The sequence below is a fragment of the Mauremys mutica genome, chromosome 10 (assembly GCF_020497125.1).
Source record: "Mauremys mutica isolate MM-2020 ecotype Southern chromosome 10, ASM2049712v1, whole genome shotgun sequence".
NCBI classification, from domain to species: Eukaryota; Metazoa; Chordata; order Testudines; family Geoemydidae; genus Mauremys; species Mauremys mutica.
In genome coordinates, this window is record NC_059081.1 from 11,121,116 (window position 1) to 11,146,712 (window position 25,597).

General features: G+C 41.1%; 1 protein-coding gene across 5 annotated transcripts in view; it reads right to left on the minus strand.

Annotated features, from left to right (window-relative positions):
* Positions 1–304: 304 nt before the first annotated feature.
* Positions 305–25,597, minus strand: part of MYLK (myosin light chain kinase) — a 325,041-nt gene continuing 299,748 nt past the window's right edge. For all 5 annotated transcript variants that reach the window (XM_045031718.1, XM_045031717.1, XM_045031713.1 and 2 more), the window contains 6 exons: positions 21,341–21,464; positions 8,003–8,155; positions 6,681–6,804; positions 5,282–5,411; positions 4,144–4,275; positions 305–2,478 (listed from right to left, as the gene is read on the minus strand). In XM_045031718.1, coding sequence (XP_044887653.1) covers positions 2,234–2,478; positions 4,144–4,275; positions 5,282–5,411; positions 6,681–6,804; positions 8,003–8,155; positions 21,341–21,464 — 908 coding nt within the window. In that variant the 3' untranslated portion in view covers positions 305–2,233. The remainder of the gene's footprint in view (positions 2,479–4,143; positions 4,276–5,281; positions 5,412–6,680; positions 6,805–8,002; positions 8,156–21,340; positions 21,465–25,597) is intronic.

The following is a 25,597-nucleotide window of genomic DNA, read 5'->3' on the forward strand; positions in this document are numbered from 1 at the left end:
ACTGGCCAACTGAGATTTTCCTCCAGCCTATGCTCTGCAGATTCTCTAGTTTATGGTCCCATAGTGATTATAGCCAGTGGTGTAAATTAGTGCAGCCCCTAGCAGCTCTAATTTATGTCCATAGGCCTGAACTGGCAGCAGATGCACCATGAGAATCAGAGGCATAACCCCGCCACTCTTTCTTCCCCCCTATTCCTGTGCTAAGTAGATCTCAGTATAGGAGAGAATCAGGAGAGATCCTGTTTGCCTTCCTCAGCCTGTGTGAATAAACTGGAGTCTGCAATTGATTATACAAACAGCATGCTTTGTGGTATTATTTATTTATTTAGAAATTGTGAGTAACTACAGCTGTAGTGTTCTCATTTCTCCCAATTCTGATGGTTTAACAAAATGGGGAAACATTAGCATATTTTATTAAGGTACAAAAGACACTCCATTGTTACCTAAACACATTTAAAATGTGAGGAAAACTCTGTATGCTCTAAATCAGATTTTAAAAAAATCTTTCCTTATAAGGAGTAGCGGCAATATTGTGTTTAGTATAACAAGAGTTCTTTACCCACTTAAAAAGAAAAGACATGCTGGTGCTGGCAATTTGAACCTAGCAACAAAGAGCTAAGCAGTTATTTAAAAAACCGTTGTGTGATCCACATTAGTTGAGCTTGATTTGTTACTTTAAAGACACGTAGAAGAGCAAATAATATAAAACACAAAACTAGGTAATATCAAACATCCTAAACTTGATATCATATACATCTGCATAAAAGTACACTCGAAACCTTAATTTGAGGAACGAAATGAAGTTGTTGTTTTTTTAAAAGGTACTCCTTGAAATAAAATTGTTGTATTCTACACACAAAAAGTGGAATAAAGGAAAAAAACCCACATATTTGGAATGATGTACAGATACTGGAAATATATTCTCATTGCATTATGTATATCATCTTATGGCCTCTGATATTACCCTTGAACAAAAAGAATTAACAAGTGCCAATAGTGAGAGAGTAAAGGAAAGTTGCTCAGTCTGAGTGCATTAATCACTTTTGAGAAGAGACATGTTTTCTGGATTTTTGTTTGTTTGTTTGTTTTTTGCAAAAAATTTTTGAAAGGCGAAAGCCTTCCTGACAGGCTCAAGATGAAAACTACTGTCAAGCACATAGGGTACACAAGGTTCTTTGGTAATTGCTTGGTATAAAGAAGCTTGTAATCCAAACTACTTTTTTCTTTTGGCTACTCAAAAAATCTGTGGCAATTTCCAGCTAATCATCAGTTGAGATCTGTTTTGTAATGGCCAGATAAAGTACAAGTAAATTTTTAACTAAACTCGGTTTCCACACACAGATAAAAGTTAATGGATGTACAATAATCTATAGTTCCCAGCAGCACTTATATGAACCATGAATCTTTATTAAAATGACAAGAACAACCGCAAGGTTTCTGGTTCTTTACATTTTCAGTTTGTTTCTAAAGCAGACATCTGTACCTGTACCAGGGTAACAGACACCTCAAGAGAAAATAGATAAGTTAGAATCACTTGGTTAAAGCCGAGGAAAGAAATATCAGCTCATACAAACTCATGGAGGTCTAGGATTAGTGGAATTAGTAATACACTAATAGCAAATTGGAAGAGATAAGTGTGTGTGTGTAAAGGTCAGACAGTGAAACTATTTTAAAGAGGAGGAAAGACTAAGATTGTTTCATTTTATTACGTGCAAATTGCAATGCTGGTTATAGTGTAACCTTCCCTTATAGTTATGTGAAGAATGACTTTACTATGGGAGGGTTCAATTGTATTAAGACCAATAGAATCTTTGTGTGTGTTTGATAAGATTTCTGGGCATAGAGATAAATGTAGATCTCAGGGAGCCACCTCAGCTATAGTATTGGTTGATGAGAGTGACGGTGCAAATGAATGAGCTCAATAAATAGGATATTTATAAATTCAGGTTATAATTGTAGATTAGTATGATACTTTCACATTAAAAATAGGCTGGGCAACAACCGACTTACTTAAACTAAATCCAATCACCATAGCAACTTAAAGTGCCCGCTGTTTCCAATTAATGCCCATAAATAAAACAAACAGGTATCAACTGATAATGCTGAAAAAACAACACCTTCCCCCCAATGATGTAAGTATCACACTAGGTGTTTTTAATAACTTGGTTTTGAGTTTTAGAGAGATAGTCTTTATAATGTGATTTTTCAAATATCTTTTCCTTTGCGTCTTGTTTCATTCTTCTTCCTCCTCCTCCTCCTCCTCTTCTTTTCCCATTGTTTCCACAATGAGTTCTGCGGTACAAGTTGCTTCCCCAAGGCTATTAACAGCTTTGCAGGTGTATTTGGCATCATCGTCCCCACAAACTTCAGAAATAGTCAAAGAACAGTTCCCATCCTCATCATAATCTATCTGGAAGTGACGAGACTCTTTAATGGATTGGTCATCTTTGTACCAGATTACCTCAGGGTCAGGGTAGCCTGTGACAGTGGGAAAGAACAGCAGCTGCAATAAGCCAAGACACTAAATGATATTATCCTGTAAATGTTTTAGGCCCCAATCCCACATAGATTTATGCATAAATTTAAACACACGAGTAGTCCTACTGAACTCTAATGAAAATAAGAGTTGTCTGCTGCCACTTCCCTACAAATAACAAAAATCTGAAATTAACAGTGGAAGTATTCGCTAATCTGACTTGACACTATTTTCTAATGAAAGAAGAAAGCTCTTCACAGCAGCTCAGTCATCAACTAGTACGGGTCCCTAATGACAGACTTGAGGCTCCCTATTAGGACATGAAGCATTCAGAGTGCTTGCAGTCTTAACAATCCCCAACACGGAGATTTAAATACCAGAGGTATGAGATTGTGTGCTGTGCCTATAAGTTAGGGCAGCCTTCTCATGCTGCTTTACGGGCAGCAAAGCTGTTTAGAATCTCTGTAGTTCTACGAGCTGTGGCCCCACCTCTCCTCAGCATGTCCAACTCGTGCCTAGCATGCCCCCATGCCAGGGCTTTTGAGGGGGTCTTTGAAAGGCAGTATTGCGATACCCATGGCCAGTGGAATTCTCCCCACATCAGAGCCAGGCCTTTTGGAGCCCTTTTACATTGCTCAGGCTCTTTTACCCAACATAAAGGGACCATAGTGGGATTGAAGTTCTCACCCCAGTAATAGAACACAGGCCAATCTGAGATTAATCAGATTGACTAAGTGGGGGCCTGGAACAAGTGGTCATGTTGGTACAAATCTCTACAGGGGACAGAAGGAAAGGAATCAGAAACATATATCTGCCCTCTTGAGTCTTTTTCGACCCTGCTTTCCACACTATTCTCACCCCCCTGTTCTGCAGGGCACTTCCCTCTCCAGCTTGAGCAGAGCTCTCTACTCCTTTCCTGGAGAGAGGGAACTCCTCATTTGCTTCTCTTCTCTTGTATCTCTGAGAAAGAGACCAGCACTTTGGTGGGGAAGAAGAAGATGGAGAAGAACTCTCCTCTCATGTTACACATCTAAAGCTCCCATCACACCCACCTGATTATCCATCCCAATGTGAGTGTCAGACTGCTGAGAGCAAACATTTCCAACACAACTGAACTACAATAAAGAGCTGCTCATGCAAACAGGAGCTCACAGGCTCTCAGACTATTCTCTTGCCTGCTGCATCAGCAAAGTGCTGAATAAAAACCCAATAATGTCTCCCTGTTTAAACAAATCAGTAAAAAGCAGGAGCCCTCTAAGTGCCAGGAACCCAGTACTAATCCATTGTGAGTTTGGAGTCCTACCACAGGACATTAATCTATTCTATCCATCCATGGCCCCCTTCATTGCAGTTTCTGAGCACTTACCAACATTAATTAATTTACCCTTACAATCCCTCTGTGAGGTAGGGATCTTAGCCGTGGAGAAAGATTAAGTGACTTGCCCATGGGAGCTCTGTAGAAGCTGGTTTCTTTTTCATGGCAAGCATGGGAGATCACCAAGTGGCTCAAAATATATTCTATTATTGCAACATGTTCCATGCTGTAAGTGTGCACATAATGGCAAAGCTGAAGGGAACTAAAGCAAAAAAGCATGATGGAGCAATACAGAGAAATGACAGGGGAGGGGAGAAAGCAAAATGATGACACAGACATTAATTTAAAGTACCTTCAATTTTGCAGTCAAACCTAGCAGCACTTCCTTCCACAACTTCTATATCCAGGATTGTTTTAGTAAAATATGGCTTTACATGGGGTTTTTCCTCTGCCACTGCTTCAAGGAAAGCCCTGGCAGCATCATCTAGAGAAAGTAAAGGGAGGGGGGGTTAGTTATTTTGAAATTTCCTAGGAATGAGGTTGGGGTTTTTTAAATAACCAAACAATTGCAGAAACCGGCTTTTTTTTTCATTACACTTCATGCTATAAAACTAATGGAATAGTGAGACTATGTCACCCTTTTGCTCTAGTCTTTAACAGCCAGCCAAAGATTCAGACTATCAAACAGAATGAATTATGTAGACATGGCAAAGTGCAACATAACGTAATTTCGTTATTCTTTCCTTGTATTTGTCTATGACCATTAGGCTGGGTATTTCCTGGCAATTAGGCTGACTTAGATGCCCAAAGTTCATATGTAAGCACCCAAACAAATGGCCTGATTTTCTGAGGGGTTGCACACCTGCCATCCACAGTAAGTTACATGGCAGCTGCTGCATACTGCACCCCGAAAAAGAGGTCATTTATTAAGGTCTCTAAATACAGATTTGAGTGCCTAGCTTTAGGCACATGTATTTGAAAATTTTGTCCCTTGTCTGAGAAGCCCTGGCAGCATTGTGCATGGAGATACATAGTACTGCCTGCGCTCCACTCCTAGACACAGCTAGTGCTGTTATTTGTATGAAAACTAAATATACCCCTTGCAAAATATTATATAGTGGACACACACACACACACACACACCTCTCTCTCTCCAAAGCTGATTTAAGTAGAGCTGACAAATGTGCCTTTATTACTTGGCATTACAGCAAGTACTTTCTGCCTCCCAGTATGTGCAGTAAACCATTCTGAGCAATAGACCAATCCTGATGGACACGTGCATATGTGCATTCGCGCGCGCGCGCGCACACACACACACACACACAGATGCAACTTTGCTAGTTTCCAATAGTCTTTAGGATTTTGTTTGGTTTTATATAACAGATGCCATTTAAAAGGTTTTCTATCATTAAACTCTTTGTTCTGACTTGGTAGAGGACATTGTATCGATAAAATGGTTACTACTTTTATAATTCAGTGCAGTTCCTTACCATCCAGGTCTACTTTATCTGTATGTACAGGACTGGTAGGTGAGCTTGTAGAGGACTTCCTTCCACTCAGACCAGAAATCATTGCCATGGAGGATAGTCTCCCTATGGCTCGGACAGCATGACCTGTTTTCTGAAACATAACACAGAGGCTTCTCATCAGTTTAACCTAATGGGTACACATCTTTTCTGTAGCAGAAGAATTGTGGACAAATGACTTAGGGCCTGATCCAAAGGCTATGGGAGTCAATGGACAGACTCTTTAATAAGTCATTCTATTGTTCTAGATTAGAGAGACAGACCTGAGCTGCCAAGTTCAGGTGCAGATATAAATTCCACAAAGGATTCAGACACAAGGTTCATCACTGTTCTTAACAGAGGATGAAACGCATCCCTTTGTAGGGGGTCAGCACAAAGCCTAGGAACCAGAGAATGCCTCAAATTAAAGCTTACATAGGGCTTAGATGGCAGATAGGCCTTGTGCTGGCCCTCTCCATGGGACTGAACTTCACACAAAATGAGTAACCAGCTAGTGTGAAATGAATGAGCAAGTGCCATCTGCATGTTAGAAGAATTTAACTTGGCAAACCTCTGAAATGACATGATATTAGCTAATGCAAATGCTAAAAGATGTTGATATGATAGACTCTATAGTATAGATACTAAGTGTAATATCCTTTGTAAAGTTTGTATAGGCACCTGACAACATTTAGAACTAGGGTTGTATATGGTGTAGAAAGTATATGATGAACATATATTGCTCAGTATTTTGTAAGCTGGTCAAAAGATTTGATCCAGGCCACTATGCATCTGCTACTCCATCCATGAGAACAGCCCAGATGGAGCTCCTACAGTGGCTCCAGCATCAAGGAAACAGAAGATGTGGGGACAAAATGTTTCAATGAAAATTAATGAAGCCATCTGATGGGTGATTCATGAGAAGAACAGTAACAGATCTCGGTGCTCAGAGAGGATGGGAGTCTCTGGATTAGGAAAACAAATCCCCCTAAAATAAAAATCTTTCTGGTCAGCTCCATTAGGGGCCCAATTATCCCTGGCCCTACTGTGAGTATGGAGGGGGGTGCAAGGTTCCAGGCATAAGAAGCTTCCTCCTCCAAGGACCCTCATACGCAGGGACAGGGAAAATCCCTACTTAGAATCAAAGCCTTTAGTAGCCTTGTGATAGAACTTGTGACATTTATGCACCAACACCTCTGCTGCTGCCCATGCATTAAATTAGCAATAAAAACCACAGCTGCTCTACTGCAGCTGTGCACTGGCTGCAACTGGATTTTCATTAGCAGCAGAAGCCCTCCGTAATAATACGTCTCAGAATTACAGAAGCTAGAAATGGAAGAGACTTGTTAGGGCATCTAGCCCACTTCCTTGCCCTCTTTATTACCTGCCATTTTCTTCTGGCCATATATTTCTTCATCCTATCTTTGGAAAGTTTTTTGGCTTCCATGTTTTTGGTGTCTTTTTGCAGCCAAGGATGCTGAAGACATTGAGTACAATCTAAGCGGCTCCTGTTTTTATGTAAAGAGACTAAGTCAGTGTTGCCCATACACAGGATAGAACCGATTTGCTTTTATGTTATTGTTTCCCCTTTTCTTTTTTAAGCAATAGATCTTTACATACTTTACTAAGCTAGCCTTAATGGGACAGCTGCTTACGAGCTGTGGTTACTTACTATCTGTTACACTCGCTATCTATGACCAGTTTAACAGATTTTGAAGGCTTTGTGTGGGGAAGGCTAAACACTGTAAAAATGTTAATAAAATATTGTCAAAAAAGAGCCAAACGTTATAGCTACAGCATAATCATCTCTGCTACAAAGCCTACAAAACCCTGCTTGCTGATCATGGCTTAGCAGGTGATGAACAGTGACTGTTGTTCTTCCTCTTTTTACTCTCTTACTCTGACTAACTTTCCTATTCCTGCCATGCCTCATCTTACCTCTCCCACCCATTAAATAAATTTTAACAAATATATATGTCTAACAAAGCTGTGACAGTTCACCTCTGTATTCACTTGCTTATAACGTATAGGTATATAACACTTTGTTTTGTATCATTTAGACTGTAAACCCTCCAAGACAGGAACTGTCTCTTCCCTAGGTATGTTCAATGTTCACAGCAATGGGGCCTTAATCTTGACTGGAATCTTTGGGCACGACTATAATATAAAGGTTTGCTACTATTAATAAAAAGGGTGATGGCCCATGGCTTTTGTGAAACTGAGCTTTATGAGAGTCATAGGAAATGTATGGTCATGTCAGAGCCATCCACTCAGGGGCATCACATTTAAAAACAAGTGAGAAAAATCAAAATCCTATTGCAATCCACTCAGATCAAGAAGCAGCATTTCTTGCTGGGTTCTTTAGCTCCCATGTGCTACATCACTATATTAATGAGGATGATCGCTCAAACCACATAGTACGACACCATGGGATATATCTGGCATACAAGTCCATCCCTGAGGGAAAGAAGTGAAATGAATGAGCAGACACTTAAAGTGCTCCATTCCAATCTGTGCAGCGTCAAGTGAATGATGGCTGTGGTGACGAACACAAAGACACAGAGTTTTGGAGCATTCAGAGCTCCTTATTCATTGCTACCCAAGGTGTTTGTGTAAAAAAGAAAGATATTCAGAGTGTGGGAGCAAGAGGTGCACAAGTTCAGTTAAATAGGAAAGTGCAAAGTATGGCAAGTCCAACAGCTTTACTTCATATCCTTCTTTAGCAGATTGCTGATAAAGTCCTTGGCATCATCAGAGATTTCATCAAAAGCTTCATCATCAAAGTCCCAGGTTGCTGAGGTAACATTGGCTAAAGTTTCATTGTCATTGTCTCCCATGAAAGGAGAAAGTCCACTGACCCTGAGGATAAAAAAAGAAAAACAACAACCCACAAAACAGTGTCAGTCTTTAAATGAGCACAGATAACAGTTAACATCCTTGTGACAGCTCTTTGCTCTCTGAAAATCTGTATCAGGAGAAGTCACATGTCAACTTAAAATAATATACTTGAAAGTTGATATACAGGCAAAATAAATGGGAAGAGGACTAGAATTTAAATTCCCAAAGCTAAAAGAGAAAAATTCTCCTCTTTCTTATACCGCCCCCATTTTGGGGAGAGATAACAGCAGTTAGGTAAAGATAAAGTGGAGAGTTAGAGTTTGATACCATAATAATTTGCTACATAGAAGGTTCAGCTCTCCTCAGATAATGACTATGCAAAGATAATACTGTAACTCAGCAGATCTGCTTCTTGTGTATATTCAAAGTCATATTTGCTAACTTTAGTGACAGAAATAAGATTTTAGTGCTTTTTACTCCTCATGCTCAGGCAAGGCCCACATAGCTAGAAGTGAGAGCTGGATCCTGTCCCTTCTCATGCATTAACAACGTTCTTTTCTAAAAATTGATTACAGGCCAGTTATAATGGTGCAACCTCACTCTAGGCAATGGAGTTGCACAAATGTATCTGCAGACATAATTTGGCTTTCAAGTCTGTTATTACTGATGATGATGCATGAGAAGGAAATAACGTAGCTAGTTTCTGATATGTGAGGTTGAGTTTGCAGGGCTGGCAGTTAGAAGAAATATCTTTGTACTGAGCAAATTTGATCTGTTTTCACTGAGGGAGAGACACGCACAAACATGGAACCTCCACCTCATCCTGCCATTTTTACAGAATATCTTTTCAAAGTAGAGCAGCACTTTAAGTAACACTATAACCTAATATAAGCTATGTAAGTGATGACAACTCAGTATTATTGCATCTAGAAATCAGCTGTGGAAATGTCAAAGAAGGCCTATAATAATCCATTTCTATAAACATATAGCAACATCAAGAACAGAAATGGACCCAAGCTGCAAAGTTCTGATACTGATCTGAACTCTTCCAAAGTTCAGGAACATTCTTGAACAGGGATTCAGTTTGGCCCTTTTCAGAAATAAGCCACAGAGGTCAGATCTGGATCAAGATCCAGTCTTTTCCAGAGTTCGGGGTTGTTCAAATCCTAGTTTTGGCTCATTGCTAATAAGAGGAAGCACTAGGATTCAAACATTTTTCTAAAACCTCTGTTTTGTACATGGTAAACTAAAGAGGCAGCTCTGTTAATCCAACCACTAGGTGGAAGCAAGGAACTGTCTAGAATGTTGGTTTTTAAATTGTGGGGCAGACATGCAAGGACCTGACTAGTTCATTTTTTCTTGTTTCTTCAAGGTATCCAGTGTATGCTGGTCCAATTCCCTGGGGAGGTCAACCCTGTCCCCTTGTGCCCTAGGGTAGCATGGGTGGGAGGAGGTTAATCCCAGAATCCCTGCTCTCTCCCTGTGCCCCCATCCCAATATGCTCAGCACTGAGCCACTATCCTTCTGCTGGCCAGCTGTCATGGGAACTGCACAGCCTCACAAGAACTCCCTCCCTTTCTATAGCTCTCACTCCGCCTATGACTGCACTGGGAATTAACATGGCAGGGACAGTGTGCATGGGCCTGGCCCCCCAGCAAAGGCCTCGCACAACTGTGTGCACACACACGCATGGAGGGGGGGGGAACCAATGAACACAAGTTGCCGCTCCAGGTAGCTGGGATTCAAATAGGGTGTGTGAGAGCCTCCTCCCACCCCGGCTGCTCATGTGGGGATTTTCTCCTTTCCTCTGGGGTCCAAACTGCGCACCATCTGGGTACCCTTGTGCCAAAGGGGCACATATGGGACATGAATCTCTGAAGGGAGGTGCAGCAAAAAAAGTTTGGGAACTTCTGGTCTAGAATAGTCCATCGGAAGACAGGTACATCATTATAGGTCAGTGCATCGCCAGCTGCCTGTAACTGTGCCCAGAGGAGTCTCTTCATTCTGGGAATCAAGTAAACATATATATATCATCATTACCACGGTGCCTTAGTGCTTACCCTGATGACTGACATTCACAGAAAGTGAAAGCAGACAAGGCTGTCATTATTGCTTAAGAAGATATAAATACTGTTGTCATAATCCACAGAATGCTTTGGTGTCCCTTCAAGTGTCAGGAAAGTGGGCATGAACCCTAGAGACTCCTATGCCACTGTCAGAGAGTAGTAACTTTTGGTTACTACCAGCAAGGGCTAGATTCAAGCTAGTGAACAAGGGATGAAGGTTCTGTCCCACTAATGTATCAAAGTTGCCCAGACTCCCATGACATTTGCTTTGTTGCCCTTCTCTAGCTCTGATTTATCATGGTATGGAAATCCGTTTTTTTTTAAGCACACAATTCAATTAAAAACATTCTTAAGAATGTAGGCAGGGTAAGTGTAGCCGTGTCAGTCCCAGGCTATTACAGAGACCAGGTGGGTGAAGTACTATCTTTTATTGGACCAACTTCTGTTGGTGAGAGAGCTGAGCTTTTGAAAGCTTGTCTCTCTGACTAACAGAAGTTGGTCCAAATAAAGATATTAACTCACCCTCCTTGTCATACTTAAGAATGTTATTTCAAGACAGGTTGCCTTCCATTTAGTTTAAATAGCTGCTAACTAACTGCTGTTTAAAACTACCACCACTAGAGGGCACCTCTGTCCAGGATATTATTTTTCAATATGCTTGGACTCAATACCTTAACTGTCTTTACAAAAACTATATTAATTTGAGAGAGGCACTAGGAAGGGGAAGAATCTTAAAACACTGTATTGAGCTTTAGGGCAAATGGCCTGGGATCAAGCCCTCACAATGCCTTTTACATACCTATAGTTTAAAACAAAGGTTATAGGGCACTTGCCTAGATCTTTGGCTATGTGTTTTTAGCTTTCATTCTGACACTAATCGTAAGTGTTGCTCTGGTGGCCCATGTAATGAACCTTCCAGTGGACCATTCTATTGTTAGTTGTGGGTGAGATTTTTCCTTGAGGCAGGAAACTTAAATAAAATCCTGGCCCCATTGAAGTCAATGGGAAAATGCCTAATGACTTTAATGGGACCAGGATTTCACCCAAGTCTATTTGTGCTTTGTATATGGTCGAGTAAACAATGAACAATTCATTTACAAAATGAGAAGGCCACTGTGTATCAAGCTACTCACAGTGACTCGAGCATGCCACTGCTGCATATCAGAAAAAGGAGGCAGTAAAAGAATAGGAGTGAATTGGGGCACTGATCCACATGGTAATACAAGAAACATTTATTGTATTTGGATTCCATGATCTCCACCCCAGTTATGTGTGCTATTCAGAGCGGATCATTCAACAGGACAGAACTTCCTTTTTCCACCATAAAAGGCATCCCGGACTGGTCATCGCACATTACAAAAGGAAACCTTCAAGGATGTGCTTGCCCTAAACTCAGCAGCCCAGCAGCTGCAGCAGAGGACTGAAGGGCACTTTGACAAGTCCCCTTAATTAATGAGCAGATGTGAAAGAAAGAAGGGTCACAAGTACCAAAACTCTAGAACGCAGTACTGTATGCGACAGTCCTGGACTGGCAGGGGGTTGGACTAAGGATATAATAATATGCCTTTCATCTTCAACATCTGATGTACTCCACCTAAAATTTTGACCTAGGGAGAACCATAGTACTATAGAGACTCAATTCTGTAAGGGGTTCTCAGGCTCAGATCCCAGAAAGCACCTAAGTACATGACTAACTTAAAAGCATGTGAGCAGTCCCATTGAAGTCAATGGGACTACTTTTGTTCTTAAAATTAAACATGCGCTCAAGTGCTTTGTTGACTCAGGGCCGCAATGCTCCACATCTGTGGGTGAAACAGCCTCCTTTGTTGGCTCTTTCTGAGCCCTGACCATTTCAACCTCCTTTTTATGCAGTCTGACAGACTCCAACAATATCACTGTTCCTGAACAAAACAAAATTAGGTGGAACTCACTGTGTTTTAAAAAACACTCTGGATTGAAACATCATCTCTAAATATATTGTTTACAGAAAGCACTTGAAGAATGAACGAGCAGGCCCAGTGAAACTGCTGAAAGACCCACTATCCTTCAAGAATTGCTTCTGTCCATACATTTTAAAAATACTAGACTTTCACAGAATTATTAACAGCCACCACAAAAGAGTTATGCTGCTCCCCTTTGTCACTAACAACTCCATCCAAAATTTGGTACAAAGACTGCTCCCCAGGGTTGTGCTGTCATAAGTAAACTGGAAAATATCCACTCTTTGTAGCCTCATTCCCTCACACAAAGGTATCACTAAATATTTTACTGCCCCTGGAAGTTGCCTGTAACAAAGTCTAGTATCTCATACAGACATTTGGAAAACTAGCTAGGTACTGTATGTGAGGTGGAGGCATGAGCCCCAGAGGGGAAGAAGTAAATCAAAATGAGCAGATGTATTTGCTTCTTATTTGAGAAATGGTTTATTCTCTTAATTTACACCAGGTAAGGTACACTACACTACACTACACTGAAGGGCATCTTTACAAGTGTGTACAATACTAAAAGTCACATGCATGGATGTGTAATAAGACCTATGAAAACTGGAAGATTAATGTGTGAAAAAGTGACAATGTAAAATGACATCTTACTTCACAATATCTGTTCTGTCTTTTACACATCTCTGTTTACTACCCAAGACAAGTTTTCACTCCTTGTAGCACTGCAAAGACAGTATGGCCGCTGGTAGAATGAAAAGGATTCTATTCTGCCTTCATGCTTCATCAGCAAGTATCATTAGATAAGTTACTGATGCAGAATCTCTGGCCCTGATTAAGCCAAGTACTCAAGGATGTGCTTAAATCCATTCCTGCTCAACAAACCATTTCAGCATGTGCTTTAGGGCACGTCTACACTACCCGTCGGATCGGCGGGTAGTGATTGATCTATCTGGGATCGATTTATCGCATCTAGTGTAGACGCGATAAAATCGATCCTGATCCCTCTGCCGTCGACTCTGGAACTCAACCACGGCGAGATGTGGAACCAGAGTCGATGGGGGAGCGGCAGCGGTCGACTCGCCGCCATCCTCACAGCCAGGTAAATCTACCTAAGATACGCTAACTTCAGCTACGCTATTCACGTAGCTGAAGTTGCATATCTTAGGTCGACCCCCCGACCCCCCACAGTGTAGACCTAGCCTAAGTCTCACCAAAGTCACTGTTATTAAGAGGCCATGTAAGAGGCAGAAATAACTCATCTTGTTTCAGGGGGAGTCTGATTCCAAATCTGGAGCCACACTATCATTGTTACAGTGTCTCTTTTCTGACTATAACTGCACCATAAGTGAAACTAGCTCCCAACCAGCACTTATTCAGCAGATCAATACAACTGATGCAGGGGTAATAATTTCACACAAATTAAGTGTTCCTGAATGATTTCTTTGTGAAAAAATACTTGTGTGGTCATTGCAGGGGGTATCCCACTCTTCATCAATACTTGATTGCAAATGTGACCTTTGTACAATCTCCACAAATAATATTACACAGATAATTTAATGGAGTGACAGACACAGGCAGGCCCATTTCAGTGAGATTAGGACTTTTTGCTACTATGCAAAAGACTTGATTTTTCATGCCTGGTTTATCAGTTCCAATACTAGTAGGGGCTGGGAGAGCTGTAGAGGTAATGCCCTGTGGGGAGATAGCAACTTCATTGTTCTGCAGCAACTTCTCAGGCCTAACAAAGGGTAATGGTGGGAGAAGCAATATCATTGTCCTGCAGAGTGCTTGGAGGCTCAGGGTAAGACTGATGGAAGCTGGGAGAGAAAAGAGTCCGTTTTTAGAAAAAATGGAGTGGTTGACACATAGCAATGTTTGGTAAACTCTAAAATGCATTCATTTGAGTTGATTTATTATGCATTTATTGTACTTAGTAAATTACATGTAGCAGCCCATTGTACATTAAGCAACCAAAACACTCTCCTCTATTCTGTGCTTTCCAAACACTATTTCAAAATACTGTTGTTTAAAACTCAATCAGGTTTTCCTACATCTGGACCTTCCATGCTGTTGAGAATTTATAAGGCCACAATAACTGTTCCTTTACTCCTGAGTTAAAGTGTGAGTCAGTTGATTTGCATTGGGAATACTTGTAAGGAAGGTCATATCTTTGTATGTATTCAGAAAACAAAACAAAGACAAATTGGCAGCTAATGGATGCAGTACCCACAAGCTCTTGTCTTTATCACAGAACTTCTTGACCTGGGGACTCAGTTGTTCCTTTCTTAATAGCCATTTAAAGTAATAAATGCCTAGCAATTGGTTTGATGGATTATGGAAACAATTTCCTTTTAGGAATTTTGAGTTTAAGCGATGATCTTACTATTAGACGAATATCAGGCTGTTTACTGAAAACATTCTTCCAGTTACTTAACCAGGCATCTTTCTGGCATTCTAAACACAATTTGTTTAAAAAGTCTTTTGCAATTTCCATTTTTAAGGAAAGGACTGAGATATTTTACTCTCTTGACAATGCTTGGTATTTATGTACCTGTTCTTGGAAGATCCTGAGTGCCTATATTTATAGACGCTAAGACCAGAAAGAACCATTAGATCATCTAGCCTGAGCTCCTGCACAACACATGCCATAGAATTTCATCCAGTAATTCCTGCAGTAAGACCATGACTAATCAAAGGAAATTGAGCATGCTCAATGCCTCACACAATCACTCACTGAGCATTGCCTGCCATGCTCAGCATCTCCCGTGATTGGACCTCAAGGATGCTGAGTTCCACTTTACAATCCTTTCAACATATTGCCAGTAACAAATGAGCAAATCTGACTAACTGTTAGAATGAATCAAACACACTGGTCCTAGTAGCCCTAGCAGGTAATTTGAAGTAAATACACTTAGGTGAACATGATCATAACTAAGGCTGCGAGTTTGTCACAGAGGTCATGGAAGTCACGGCTTCCATGATTTTCCGTGACCTCCATGACGTCTGCTGTGGCTGGTGTGCCTGGCTCAGGGGCATCTCAGGGAGCCCCTGCACCAGTCGCACCAGCCACTGCTGGGGCAGTCTCGGGCCACCGCATTCCCCCGCCCAGCAGCAGCAGAGTTTGGGTGTGGGAAAAGACAGGGGGTTGGGACATGGGATGGGGTGAGGCGGACCCTGGGCAGCGCTTACCTGGGAGGCTCCCTGGAAGTGGCGACATCCCACTGGCTCAGCTCCTAGGCGGAGGCATGGCCAGGAAGCTCTGCATGCTACCTCCGCCTGCAGGCACCGCTGTGGTTCCTGGCCAATGGGAGCTGCAAAACCAGCGCTCTGGGCAGAGGCAGCGTGCAGAGCTTCCTGGCCATGCCTCCACCTAGGCAGAGTTTTATGTTACTGAATGTTAGCAATACAGCTGTCCAAAAGGGTTCATCAGAAAAGAACCAAGCATAGTAAAAATAAACAAAAATTCTATAGTGCCTGCAAGACTAAATGGCATATAGACAGCTGGAAAGAATTCATCACGATTATGCTTCAATTAGACAAAGGTTATTATAAACGCAAAGAGAAACCCTGAAAATAGACAAATGGAGATGATTTACACAACCCATAGTTTTTGTGGCATGTTACTTCAAAGTCAATACATTAACTAAAGATGATGGGACAAGAAGTAGAACAGGACAGTAAGTGAGATCAAACAGGAAGACAAACAATAAGATATAAATACAATGGAGGAAATGTAAAGAACAAAACCAATTACGTAGTGACTGGAGTGAATGCTTTATTTGGGATGATTAAGAAGGACTGAACAAGAATAGCATGGAAAAATAAAAACTAACTGGAGGCCAGTGTTATATAAGTGCCAAGCATAATCAGTGTTACGTGGCAGCTGTCCTCACCAAGGAAGGAGAGAAATTGTGTAAGGGGGTATTACTACAGAATATGCAACAAGAAATAGTAGGAAATTAAGGAAAATATAGGCGATGAATTTCCAGAAAAACATCCCAACAGCAAGGTCTATCAGACAATGGAATAATTGTATTAATTTATTTCTATTGCAGTACTGCCTAGGAGCTTCAGCCATGGAAGAGGCCCCCCTTGTGCTAGGCGCGGTACAAATACAGAATAAAGAGACAGTCTCTGCCCCAAAAGAGTTTACAATCTAAATGTAAGACAAGAGACAGATAGGCAGGCAGAAGAGTATAAAGAATCAATGAGATCGTATTGGTCAACATGAAAGGCGGTGGCTTCAGCACCCTGGCAGCCAAGTAAATGGTAGAAACCCCTTTGCTTGAGACATTTAAAAGTGAAGTTGACATCACACTGGAAATCAGACTGTGACAGAGCATCCTTGGTGTTGCTGCTGGATTGGAGAGAAGAAATAAGGAGTTCTCCCCATTTGTGTGCCCCATGAAAAAAGCTGGGCTGGTCGGAGTCCTTGTGCTCTGGAGAGCACAAGAACTGCTTCATCCATATCGCCAAGGCCACAGATTGGCCCAAAAGGTGCTAGGAGGAAACAGAACTGTGGTATTATTGCCCACATCTCTGCACGTGCTGAAATTAAGTATGCTGTGGGGAAGCTGGGTGCACCATTCCCAATGATAGTGCAGCGTCTACACTTCAGTTGGCACACCCAGAAACTACAAGAGGGATTGTGCCAAAGGCCTTTGAAGAAGTGAGGCTCTGCATTGCAACCCTGAGGTTGTATATCACCAGTTCATTCTATTGCACAGAAAAGTCCTGCACGGGCAGAGAGAGATTAACTGATTATTATTATTACATACTCTTGGCTGAGTTCCAGCTGCACCCAGCTCTGTACAAGACATCAAGGAAGACACAGATAACATTGGGCACAATAGCAAAACCACAGTGGGAAACTCTGATCCTTGTCTTTCTTTTGGTTGGGTGTGTTTTGTAATGGGGTTGTGACAGTACACTGCTGGCATGTTTAGCATTAGTGGGCCTTGAAGAAGAATTGGTCTTTAAGGAAGTGAAGAGAGGGTGAGAGTCTGGCACACTGGAATGGGCATGGAAATTCCAGGTGAGGACCCAGTGGGTCTTTTCCCACTCTAACTTCTCTGATTTTATACTTCCATCGTGGTGAAGATACATCTGCCATTGACTGCTGCATCAAACTACTTGTGACTCTAGTTATGTATCAGTGAGGCAAAGATCTTCTCTGTGTCTGTAGAGTGTCAAGACAATTTTCCCCCTAAAGTTTTAAAGGAGTTTAAGGCAGACATGTGTGATAAATCCTATGAAATATTTCAGGAGATTAATCAAGTTGCCAGAGCATCTGAAGCAAACATAGCTTTATTCTTCATGCAGAACAACAACCCAGGAAACTATAGGTTAATCTAGATGACTGCAACATCCCAGAGACATGTTTTTTAGAACCTTAGAATTTTGCCTCTTTTTGGAAGTTCAAACACGGGAATGGTTTGCATGGGAACATATATGAAGAGTGTGGCGAAACAAAAAAAATCCACCACACTCTAAAATGAAGATCAAACAGTTATGAGGGAATGTATGACATAGCTGACTAATGTATGCAGTGTTATTGTAGCCACGTTGATCCCAAGTTATTAGGGAGACAAGGAGGGTGAAGTAATATCTTTTACTGGACCAACTTCTGTTGGTGAGAGCGACAAGCTTTCGAGCTTACACAGAGCTCTTCTTCAGGTCTGGGAAACTGACTCAGGGCATGTCTGCACTAGTGAGCTTCCAGGGGCACAGCTGTACCGATGCAAGAGCGCTTGTATAGGCATTCTATGTCAAGGGGAGAGAGCTCACCTGCCAACATAATAAAACCACCTCCATGAGCAGCAGTGGCTATGTTGGCGGGATAGCGTACCACTATACACACTACCACTGCCAGTGAAACTTATGTCACTCGGGTGTGCTTTTTCACACCCCGAGTGACATAAGTTTTTCCAACATAAGTGGTAGTGTAGACATGGCCTCAGAGTGTCAATGCTAAATACAAGATAGAACAGATAGTTTAGCCTAAGTAGTTATCACATATTTCAAGGGACCATTCAAGGTGAAGTGGCCTGAAAACATCCCTCCAGCCACAGAGAGGAAAGGAAGGGACAGGTTGGGGCGGGGTGGGGTAGGGTAGGGTAGGATATGGAGAAGCAGCTGGAGTGGGGTTGTTAGTGGGTTACAGATTGTTGTAATAAATCATAAATCCAGTATCTCTTTTCAGTCCATGATTTTTAGTGTCTAGCAAAGTTATGAATTTAAGCTCCAAGGCTTCTCTTCTGAAAGGGCTGTGCAGCTTTCCTTTGAGGATTAGGACTGATAGGTCAGATATAGAGTGATCGCTTTGTGAAAAGTGTTCCTCCACAGGTGATGTCGTGTTTTTGTCTTTTATCATCTTCCGTGTGAGTTCACATGAGAGCATAGTGATTGTCTGGTTTCACCTACATAGTTGTTATTGGGGCATTTAGTGCACTGGATGAGGTACACCACATATTGAGATAGGCATGTTTAGGACCCACGGATTTTGAAAGGTGTGTTGTGGGGCGGGTTTGATCATTGTAACAGTAGAGATATGTCTGTAGGTTTTCCATCCGTTGTTCTTGGCAGGCTCTGGTACCACTGAGTTGGTGTGTCTGGTCTGTGGGGAGCTTGCTTCTGATGATGAGCTTGGAGAGGCTGCGGGGTTGTTTGAAGGCCAGAAGAGGGAGCTCAGGAAAGATTTTTTTTCAAGATGGAGGTCCCCATCGAGTGAGAGTTGTAGTCTGATGATACACTGTATGGGTTCCAGTGTGGCATGGTAGGTGACAACTAGGGATATGAGGGTGGAGGGGGTTTTATTTCTGTATTGAAGCAGGTTCTCTTGGGGTATCTGGGTGGCCCATTCCATGATGCGATCTGCTTCTCTGGAGTGTCCTTGTTTGGTGAAGGTGATTTTGAGTGTTTTCATGTGTATATCCTGGACTTTCTCCTCAGAACATATTTTGTGATATCTGAGTGCGTGGCTGTACATAACAGATTTCTTGGTGTGTTTGGGGTGGTTACTGGATCTACAAAGGTAGGCATAGTGATCCGTGAGTTTCAAATATATAGTTGTCTGTACGGTTCCATTTTTGAAGCTGATCATGGTGTCTAGAAAGTGGATGCTGATGTGGGAGTGTTCCAGAGAGTTTAATAGGTTTATTACAACAATCTGTAACTCATTAACAACCCGCCCCCCAAACTGCTCTCCATATGCCCTGTTCCTTTCTCTCTTTTGACTAGAGAGGTGTTAATAGGCCACTTCACCTTGAATGTCACTTTGAAATGTATTAGCTACCTATGATAAACAATCTGCTTCACCGTGTATTTAGCAGTGAGTTAGGGCTTATCTACATTACAGCGATTGATCCAGTCAGGGTCGACTTATTGTGTCTAGTCTAGACGTGATAAATCAACCATCGAGCGCTCTCCCGTCGACTCCAGTACTCCACCAGGGAGAGAGGCGCAGGTGGAGTTGATGGGAGTGTCAGCCGTCAACTTACCACAATGAAGACTTCGCAATAAGTAGATCTAAGTAAGTCGACTTCAGCTACGTTATTCACGTAGCTGAAGTTGCGTAACTTAGATCGATCCCCACACAGTGTAGACCAGGCCTTAGTTACCCAGACCTGAAGAAGATCTCTGTGTAAGCTCGAAAGCTTGTCTCTCTCACCAACAGAAGCTGGTCCAATAAACAACATTGCCTCACACACCTTGTCCCTCAAATATCTGACCAAGGCATTCTTCTTTTTTATTATAAAGTCTAATAGTATTTTCTTAACAGGTAGACAAGATTTGAGAAAATAAATGAAAGGAACCTGTGAGCATGTGCCTTTCACACAGTACTCTAAAGCAAAGTCTGAACACTGTGCAGAATCATACGCTCCCTGCACTTCGGCGTTAGCAACAAATTACCAAGATAAAGTTCTGCTCAAACCTTCCGTAGGCATGGCTGCCCCTCGGGTTCCTGGTTTAGGACTGCTCAGCCAACACCCTAGATCCATTCCCACTAGATAACCACTCCTACCTCTCTTGTAACTAGATGGGGTAATGGGTCACCTGTCTCAGTGAGTGGGCAGATCAGGAAGAACCCACTAAATCCTTTCCCTGTTACTAAAGTGGGATGTTTCAAGAATACAGAGCAATCCTGTTACAGAATCATAAGCAAATGGACTTAAATTAGAGTGTGATATTGTGATGAGAAAGACAGAAAGAAAAAAGCTGTTCCCAACTGAATTATTATATTTATTTGTTATAGAACATCAAACTTGAACACGTCGAAGCTGGAGTCAGATAATTTCTATTGCTCTTCACATGCAAGAATGAAAACCCTGTTCACCTATGTACTCTAATAGAAATATCCGCTCAAAGATTATGAGTGTATATAATCAATCACCTACATAAAAAGACCATCTAAGCAGAAACTGTAACCAACCTCACATTTGCATTAGGTTGATACAAACTGTTTATAAAAATTAATTAGTTTTTCCAGTGGTAGATGTACAATAGTGAATTAAAAATCTTTTTAAAACTGGTACAGCATCACTGGGATTTGTTAGTTCATCTTAGAGATTTTCAAAGGATATAGTCAGGATTGGAGAAACTCAAAATGTAACTGGTCATTTTTATTGGTGTAAATTTGCTAAATACATATAATTCATCCATATTCTTTTTCTACCATAAATGTTTCAGTGCTCTGATTTCTAAGATAAGTAACATCAATGGCGGCAACCCAGGGATTCACAAGCAACCCTTCAATAACAAGTCAAGGTACACGCAAGGAAACAGATTTAGATTTCAAGACACAAAGGTGATCCTTTTAAGCAGCAGGGAAGGATAAATATTTAAAGACCATATGAAAGACATTTTAACAATGTGTTTTTAAGTGATCATGGACTGCTGCTGACTTATGTTAACTTAACATTCTTTCAACAAGCTGTATTTTTCTGAAACCCCACAATGAAAAGTGAAATTGTAGATGGCTAAACTCATGAAGGCTCCAATCCTGAAATTTATCACTGGGGTTCTTCAGAAAACAATGTGTGACTGGGGCCCACTTATGTTAGTGTTCATTGATCATCCTGTAGTTCATGATTACAAAATATAAGTGGTCATATCCTGAACAATTCACCTCTGCAGTCGCTAGGAGTTGAGCATGCTCAGAAGCTCCCAGGATTTGGCACAAGACTAGCAAGAATACTCACAAGATGTAGCAGATAACTCCTATACTCCACATATCTGTGGCATATCCAATAGGTTCATAGTTTATAACTTCTGGAGCCACAAACTCAGGTGTCCCAAAGAGAACTTTCAGAGAACCGGTACTTTCTGTGAAGAAAGAAAGAGGAAAACATTAATGGTTGTATATTTTTTGAAAGTATAATTAACAGCCTGCACTCACATTTATGGGTTAGTTATTAAACTCCGTCACCAAAAAGGTAAATAATTGACTGAGCTGCTACTAGCTTGGCCAGCTCATGTCTTCCTGGGCTCATGAACGAATAACAAATAATAATTCTTCTGTGCTAAGCATCACAAATGCACTCAGCACTGCACGAGACACACAATAAAGAGAGTTCCTCCCCTGAAGAATTTGCATTCTAAATAAGACAGACACAGGGTTACCAGCACACATTGGGAAGATAAGAGATGGGCCCAGCTTGCGATGTATGGATTCAGAGCTAAACCTTCCCAAAAGGTTTGTGGGTAGCTGGACCCATTTCTGCTTAGGTAGCTTCACAAGAGCATTTCCAGCAAAGAATACAGATGCTAGATTAGAACTGGAGGACTTTTCACTGCCCTTATCAAAGCCTTGGCAGCTTGCACTGCAAAGCAAAGTGAAACAGTAATAAATGTAGAACAAAAAAAAATGTTGGCATCCAAAAATATTTCATTAAGTGAAAACAGTAGAGAAAAAAAAATCAGTGCCTTGCCACTGGTGCTTGTTTAAATTTGAAAGATGCCCAGGTAGAGAATGAGGGGAAAAAAAAAAAAAAGCACCACACATGACAGATGTTAGGTCGCTTAATGCCCTACTGGAAGGTGCTCAGATACTGCAGAGATGAGCGTGGAATCAAACCTATGCAGAATAGAAGCAAATGTGCCATATTACCAGCAAAAGCAACAACAGCACCACTATTTGTACTACACATATGTCCAGTTTCAGATAACATTTCTAGAAAAGGGTGTGAAACACCATGCAAGCCATTTAGTATGGAATTAGCAGGAAATCCAAATGTGCCCGTTTTAGACCATGTCTATTCCAAACAGCTGGAGAAGGAAACAGAGGAAAGAAGCAAGAGTGCAAGTGGGGAGGCAACCAACAAGAAGGAAGTGGGCAGGGAACAAGGATGTCCAGGAATGGAAAAAGGAAATGACCAAGTGCAAGTGGGCACAAAGGACCAAGAAATTATGTTTACTGGCTACACTGGAGCAAATGGATTTAGTTTGGGAAAGCAGCTCTTGTCCAGACAGACAGTTCAGAGGCGTAGCGAGCGCCCTCCGTACCCTCCGACCAGAGGGGGCCCCGCAAGGAAGGGGGCCCCTAAAAGTGGCAAAAAAAATGTTTCTGCATTGTAAGGGGCCCCGGACATATGTTCGGAGGGGGCCACGTTCTTTGTTGCTACGGCCCTGTCAGACTCCAAGATAACCTGGGCAATCAGTGCTTGGTGTAAATGAAGTCCACTGCCGTACTATAAAAAGAACAGGCGTACTTGTGGCACTGTAGAGACTAACAAATTTATTTGAGCATAAGCTTTTGTGGGCTACAGTTTATGCTCAAATAAATTTGTTAGTCTCTAAGGTGCCACAAGTACTCCTGTTCTTTTTATAATACGGCAGATACAGACTAACACGGCTGCTGCTCTGAAACCTGCCCTACTATAGTTATTATTTATTAATTGCATAACAGTAACACCTAGATCGGGGCCCCATCCTGCTAGGTTCTGTACAAATACAGAAGAGAGACTGTCCCTGCCTCAAGAGATTGTATGCTCAATAGAAAGACAGACAAGGGATTGGAGGGGGAAAAGATGTAATAGACTCCAGTCCATTAATGTTAAAATAATCATGTTACAAAGTGTTGCACCCTTATAACAATTAAAACAAAAACTAAAAAAATTATCACCAGGTTAATTTACTAGACTACAACTGGACTTACTTGACCATCAGAACAGAGTGCTCCTACAGAATATATTTATTTGCCAGAAGCATCTAGTAGACAAATTAACCACATTTTAGTATCATTCCTGCATGATCATCAGTTCATATGGTTAAGAAATTATAATTAATTTGCCCTTCTACAGTTCCTTCCATGCAAAGATCTCAAAGCACTTTACAAACTCTACTCACACAACCTCTTAACAACCTTTGAAACATTAGTATCCCCAGTTTATAGATCAGGAACCCAAAGCACAGAGAAGTTAAGTAATTTACCCAAGGATCACACAGCAAGTCTATGGCACAAAACTGATTCTGTCACAATCACTAACCATCCCTTCTTCCTGCAAGTATGCACTGGGCACTATCATGGTGAATTCACTCACATTCCTCTCATCTTGTCATTTTACACACTACAAAATCCTTTCTTCCTCTTGTCATAACCGGTGATAGCAAGTTAATTCAGGAAATCTTGCAGTCAACAGAGATCTCCAGGGCCATCCAGTGGAAAGGATGTCAGTTTCTAGTGACTGAAAAGCCACATTTTGCACAGAGGGCCAATTTTTTACAAGCTAAGTACATAGGAAGAACTCTGGCTTCGGCTACCATGTAAGTAAGATCTAATGCTGAAGCGTTAGTTGGAAACTGACCTTTTTTTCTGCACTGTGCATAACAAATTGATTTCCAGAAAACAATGTCTTAACAGCACACACACAAAAATGCTATGAACCCACAAAGTTTATCTTAAACAAATTTTTTACATGAGCTTCTAAGAACACCAAAAAAGGTCAGGAAAATCTCTCACTACGTCTTTGGTATTTCCTGACAAAATAAGAGAACTAATTATCTTCATAAAATGACTGCAGAGGGATTAATGGTTTTAACTAATTTAAGTTAGATCAAAGTACTGAAAGTTAAGGTGCACTAGATTTTTACTGGTTACAAATCAATTAAAAATAAAGTTATAGTATATTGCAAATTGATGCAGTTTCCACTCAGTTATCACTTCCATTCTCTTTATGAGGGCTTTGATTGAGTAAAGTCTGCCAGATTAGAATAATAGATTGCAGTTCTAACATAGGTCCTACCCCCCTTCGATTAAAGTCAGTGGGCATTCCAACATAATCACTCACAGAATGCTCACAATCTGTCAAAGTAGGCAATTGCAAAGAAGAATGAACTAAACAAAACCACATAACAAAACAACCTTGAATGGCTTAGAGCTGTTGCTAATAAAAATTGTTTTCCTTTTACTGGAAGAAGTCTGAGCTGAATGTTGGGAAAGTCTTACTGATCAGTAAAGCACTATTTTCCTTCATGTGGCCTATTTAGTATGGTATTCTCTCTTTGTGGGAACTGCTACACATGCCACATCTTGAACTTGGTGGATAATTTGGACAGAGTTGCTCACAGTTCAGCCATGGATTAACACCAGAGGTGAGTTTGGTTCATAGATGAGAAAAAAGGCAAATGCCCATAATGCCACTTTGCAAGCAAGAGCAATTCACAAATTAATCTACATTTTATGAAATCAAGATAAATTCTGGTGTCCATGGCTACAATCCTTCTATGATTGAGAAAAACGTAGCATAATTGCCAATTTGGTATTTGTGACATGGTTGCAGCAATTCACATTTTTGCATCACACTGTGCAAAATACATAGTGAATGCAATATGCTTTCCAAGAATCCAAAAACTATTAACATGAACACCACATTGAGAAGAGGGAATCCAGTCTCTCTTTTGGAATCTTGGGTTAAACTAATCGTGATCTGAAAGTGAGGTGCTACTTGGAAAAGTTACTGTAAAAATGCCATTCTGGGATTCCATGTTTATTGTCTCTCAAAGATCAAATCTGCTGACTTCACAAGTAAATGGGTTTCCTAGATGCTATTTGGAATCTGACAGTCAAGTTGGAGTTGTTCACACATCACCCATAAAGACTTTACTATTGGAACCTAATTAACATTTCTGCTGATGATTCTTGAATCAGAACAAAACCCAGCTTGCTATCCCAGAACTTTGTTTACTCTATAGTGCTAACAGTAGAGTAAGTGCCAGTCAATTTGTATTTCAGTGAGTAAAGTAAGCAGATTGGTTGAATAAAAAGGTACCACTTTCACATAGTCTCTTTTCAGATCATAGCCACACCTTAAATCTGGAAGGCAGACTTGTTCATTCTTAATTAGATTAATACATTCTTTTTGCTAAGAATTCTTATTATGTTTGCACTACTCTGTGACTTAAGACGGACCAGAAAGGGAAGGATGGATATAGAGATGTACTATTAAAGGCAGAATACA